The sequence below is a fragment of the Zootoca vivipara genome, chromosome 4, assembly GCF_963506605.1.
Source record: "Zootoca vivipara chromosome 4, rZooViv1.1, whole genome shotgun sequence".
Classification (NCBI taxonomy): Eukaryota; Metazoa; Chordata; class Lepidosauria; order Squamata; family Lacertidae; genus Zootoca; species Zootoca vivipara.
Genome location: NC_083279.1, coordinates 56,087,575 through 56,093,047, shown reverse-complemented (window position 1 = coordinate 56,093,047; position 5,473 = coordinate 56,087,575). Strand labels below are relative to the sequence as shown.

General features: G+C 43.7%; 1 protein-coding gene across 1 annotated transcript; it reads right to left on the bottom strand.

Moving 5' to 3' along the window:
• Window positions 1–1,028: 1,028 nt before the first annotated feature.
• Window positions 1,029–2,945, bottom strand: LOC118085721 (glutamate--cysteine ligase catalytic subunit-like). The gene has a single exon (XM_035116680.2). It carries the CDS (start codon window positions 2,943–2,945, stop codon window positions 1,029–1,031), a length of 1,917 nt encoding a protein of 638 aa, XP_034972571.2.
• Window positions 2,946–5,473: the final 2,528 nt, after the last annotated feature.

Sequence of the window (5,473 nt, the reverse complement as noted above, 5' to 3'; positions counted from 1 at the left end):
CCGGACACTGAGGTCCAGTGCCGAGGGCCTTCTGGCGGTTCCCTCACTGCGAGAAGCCAAGTTACAGGGAACCAGGCAGAGGGCCTTCTCGGTAGTGGCACCCGCCCTGTGGAACGCCCTCTCACCAGATGTCAAAAAGAAAAACAACTACCAGACTTTTAGAAGACATCTGAAGGCAGCCCTGTTTAGGGAAGCTTTTAATGTTTAATAGATTATTGTACAGTCATACCTCGGTTTAAGTACGCCTCGGTTTGAGTATTTTTAGTTTAAGTACTCCACGGACCTGTCTGGAATGGATTAATCCACTTTCCATTACTTTCAATGGGAAAGTTTGCTTCAGGTTAAGTACGCTTCAGGTTAAGTACAGACTTCCGGAACCAATTGTGTTTGTAAACCGAGGTACCACTGTATTTTAATATTGTGTTGTTAGCCGCCCAGAGTGGCTGGGGAAACCCAGCCAGATGGGCGGGGTATAAATAATAAGTTGTTGTTGTTGTTGTGGTTGTTGTTGTGGTTGTTGTTGTTGTTGTTGTTGTTGTTGTTATGAACTGGGCTGCTTGACTGGAAACCTGATTTCACATGTCAGCTTCAGGTAGAATCAGGACCACATCACCTTCTCAAGGTAGAATGGGAAAAATATCTATGTGAATCAGGTTCTGGTTATTTCCTTAAAATATAGCAGATTGTTCAATGCCGATAACATAAACGTTTGAGAACACTGGTTCTTCCCGCATTGCCCCCAAATAAGCACATTAAAAAGTACCAGCTGGTTCACAATGCATTGATGTTTTTTTTTTTAAAAAAAACCATTTTACTATTTACATGTACTGTACACAGCATAAAGCATAAGTATAAGACTGTGCCTATTGTAGGGAGTTTTAAGAGAATATTCTGGCAGATCGGTCCATCTTAAATGGAAGTAGAATCTATTTTGGTCTTCGCATTACAAAACTGCAGATATTTACCAGCAATGTAGCTACTGCTCCAGCAGAGAATGTGTTATATTTCCCACAGTTGATTAAAGCATTTCAGCAAAAAGCATCAGTTTTAGTTTCACTGCATTTTACTTCGTTAAAGCATGCTCCAAGCAGTTCAGGGCATTCAGCTTGTTCTTCAGCAATTTGGTTGCATTTCCAAATCAGACTATAATTCACCTCTTCAGTAATCACACTGTCGTGTTTGTATGCTGGGTGGTTAGTGACAAACTCTCGCATCCATTGAGCAGCTGTCATTAACTCTCCTGATGCCCTCATTTTAATTAGTTTCAGGTATTTTAAAATGCTGCACCTTGTATCCACATCCACTTCCATACTTTCAAGGTAAGAGTTTAAAATTGAAATTAACCCAGGAAATATTCCCTTCTTCCCATTGATAATGGTATCTATGCTCATTAAGATATACTCTTCGGCATCTGTTTCTGGAACATTCTGAGCTGGGTCACATCCGCCCACAGCAGCATTTCCACATTTATAAATATCTTTTCTGAAATAAAACATGCCCTGGTGGACAGCATCTCGTTTCTGAGCCACTTTAATGTTTTCATCTACCTTGGACAAAGGAATAAGAAAGTCTAGCTTGTATGAGAGAATGGCTCGTGTCAGCAACACCACAAATACAACATACGCAGAATTTTCAAAATCTGTTAACTGGACATCCATTGGTCTGAACTCAACCCTCCATCCGATATCTGAATTGGGAGGAGGAGGTTTAAATCTCATTGACTGCCAATTCGTTGACTGAATATTTTCAAAGTGGTCAGATTCATTTGCATCATCCAAGTGTATTTTCTCTTCGAAGATAATCAATGGATCACGAATAAATAAGTGAGCAATGTGTTGGGCCAAAAGATGGTCAATGCCTTCCTTTACCAGCTGCTCATAGATTTCTTTATCTACTGCCAAATCAATGTCGTTGTATTTTTCGCCGCTTTCGGAGAGGTAAGCATCTATGGAATCATATCTGGATTTGTTGATTCTGTAGCGGTTGTTCTTTAATGGCTCCAGCCCCTTCTCCTCCCTGGTTCTATCATCTACCGATGCAGATATTACTCCCCAACGGCAGTCAACATCCGTCACATAGCCCCTGTAGAATGGAGCTGCAGCACTTAATGCCATCAGAATGGGACACATTGTGGCTAGCTGATCATAAAGGTATCTTGCTTCAGAGATGCTGCAAGCCTGGAATGTTACTTGAAGGCAGCAGTTGCCCATTCCAAACCCCATCGCATCCATATATACATGGTCAGGCATGGCTGCTTTTGCTGCTTCACCATCATCATTAGCAAATGTTTCTATAAACGGCGATGGGGTATTCCTGTCCTTAAATATTGGTACGTTTATCACTACTTTCCCCCCTCTTCTGTGCCGAATGTTTCTCGTTAAAGTACCAAACCTGGGGTGTTTGCTGATGGCTTCATCTGGGAAGAAGAGGGACTTGGAGGCTCCTGTCTCAACAGGCGTTGGGATATACTCTGGTACCGTAAATCCCGGGCAACCTAATCTTGGAAATGATGTGATAGTGCAAAGAGCTTCGTTTTGTTTCAGCAGTGATGCCACTTCCTGCCGACGCTTCCTCATGTTCTCTTGCACAGTGTTAAACTCAGACATTGTTTCTCCATATGGCTGTCCAGGAATCCCTTCAACCATATAGCGTCCATATTCTGGCTTCCACAGAGTTGGATGGTTTGTGTCTACCGTTTCAACCTTGTCTTGCAAAGTAAGTGCAATTTCTTCTCCAGTTAAGGACAATTGTGCTCTCTTATTTTCATGGTCAAAAGCTACCACCATGTATTCTATCTCATCCCCCCACTTGAGCAAATCCTTGAGCCTCTCCCCGACAGCTTGGTAGATGTGCAAGAACTGGAGGATGCCGTGCTTGCGCACATGTTCCACATGCTGCTGCGTCTTATCCCAGCTCATCGGGGAGCCCTGTGTCAGAAGACCCATGGCCCTAAGCGGGAGCCGTGAAAAGAGCCAAGATGCCACAGGGAGGAGACATAGAAAGTGGCTGAGGGGATGGAAAGTTGTGGCTGCCGAGAGGGTGGGGGAAAGAAGCAGTCCAGCTGTGGTGAAAATTATTTCAGATAGGGTAAAAGGCAGAAGAATTAGGAAGAGGGAGAGGAAGGAAAATATACTACTACTCTCTTTACTTCTCTTTCACTTCCATTAAGCTTCCCGCCCTCCAGGATGGAGTGGTCCCTAGTTCATGCACCTATGGCTACACTGAAAGAAGAAAGTTTTGAGGAGGCTGTCAGCGACTGTGTGTGTATAGATGCGTATGGTGGCGATGACCGTGTCGGCAGCAGGGCACGTGGTTGTAGGTAGAGGGGGGAGGTGGGTCCTTTATATTGGATTTCTGTAATGCAATAATTTGCTTTGTCCTAGGTTGAAGGAGAGAGCGTACACCATTTCTGATATACAAACGAGCTGAGCGGTCTGTTGTCCTCAGCACAAAGCCAGCAATGGCAAACCACCTAACTCGCATGCGCAGTGGAAATCATGCGACATATCTGTGGTATTGTCAGGGAGCATGGCTAGTTGGAGTTCTCGTCTGCAGGGCAGGAGTTTGGCCCTTTTCAAGCTGCAGTCTTTAGACCAAGGGGATGGAGCTTGGGAAAGAAGGACATGAAGAAGAAGAGATGCATGTAGTATATAGTAAAGAGAACACAGTGGTCAGGAAGATGGAATATTGGAGAAACAGAGTCATGGCAACGGGTGCTAGGCAATGGTTGTTAGCAGGGAGGCGTGGCAGTTGAAAAATGTGGTTGGAAAAATTGTTGTTTGTCTATTTCAGTGTTTGTATTGGTGCTTGAGCCACATCCCAGAAGGAGCTCCCTGAGCATTGATAGTAGGACAGGCCATTTTAGATAGTGATGACTTGGTTAGTGGGGTAGAAGTGGCAGGATCATTAGGTAGGAGTGACCATGCTCTTCTGGAGTTTATTATATAGCGGAAAGGAGCTGTAGACTCAAATTCTAGACTTTAAGAAAGCCGACTTCAGAAAACTTAGGGAAACTCTGGGTGAAATCCCATGGACAGAAATACTAAAAGGGAAGGGAGTTCATGATGGTTGGGAGTTTGTTAAAAGGGAGATATTAAAAGCACAACTTCAGGCAATACCAATGAGACAGAAACATGGAAGGTGCCTAAAGAAGCCAGGGTGGCTATCTAAAGAACTTTTAACTGAGTTAAGATTTAAAGGGGATATGTACAAAAAATGGAAAAAGGGGGAAATCACCAGAGAGGAATTCAAACATATAGCCAGCACGTGTAGAGACAAAGTCGGAAAAGCTAAAGCACAGAATGAACTCAGGCTTGCTAGAGAGGTTAAAAGCAACAAAAAGGGTTTTTATGGGTATGTCCGTAGCAAAAGGAAGAACAAGGAAACAGTGGGGTCACTTAGAGGAGAAGATGGTGAAATGCGAACAGGGGACAGAGAAAGGGCAGAACTCCTCAATGCCTTCTTTGCCTCAGGCTTCTCCAAAAAAGAAAACAATGCCCTACCTGAAGAATATGGAGCAGATGATTCAGCAGGGGAAACACAGCCCAGAATAAGTAAGGAGGTAATACAAGAATACTTGGCTAGTTTAGATGTATTCAAGTCTCCAGGGCCAGATGAACTACATCCAATAGTATTAAAAGAACTGGCAGAGGTGATTTCAGAGCCACTGGCAATAATCTTTGAGAATTCCTGGAGAACAGGCGAAGTCTCAGCAGACTGGAGGAGGACAAATGTTGTCCCTATTTTCAAAAAGGGGGAAAGAGAGGACCCAAACAATTACCGCCCAGTCAGCCTGACATCAATACAAGGAAAGATTCTAGAGCAGGTCATTAAGCAAATGGTCTGTGAGCACCTAGAAAGGAACGCTGTGATCACTAAAAGTCAGCATGGGTTTCTGAAAAATAAGTCATGTCAAACTAATCTGATCTCATTTTTTGACAGAATTACAAGCCTGGTAGATAAAGGAAATGCTGTGGATATAGCCTATCTTGATTTCAGCAAGGCCTTTGACAAGGTGCCCCATGATATTCTTGTAAAGAAGCTGGTAAAATGCGGGCTAGACAATGCTACCATTCAGTGGATTTGTAACTGGCTGGCTGACCGAACCCAAATGGTGCTCATCAATGGCTCCTCTTCATCCTGGAGAGAAGTGACTAGTGGGGTGCCACAGGGTTCTGTCTTGGGCCCAGTCTTATTCAACATCTTCATCAATGACTTGGATGATGGGCTTTGAGGACATCCTGATCAAGTTTGCAGATGACACCAAATTGGGAGGGGTGGCTAATACCCCAGAGGACAGAATCACACTTCAAAATGACCGTAACAAATTAGACAACTGGGCCAAAGCAAACAATATGAATTTTAACAAGGAGAAATGTAAAGTACTGTACTTGGGCAAAAAAATGAAAGGCACAAATACAGGATGGGTGACACCTGGCTTGAGAGCAGTACATGTGAAAAGGATCTAGGAGTC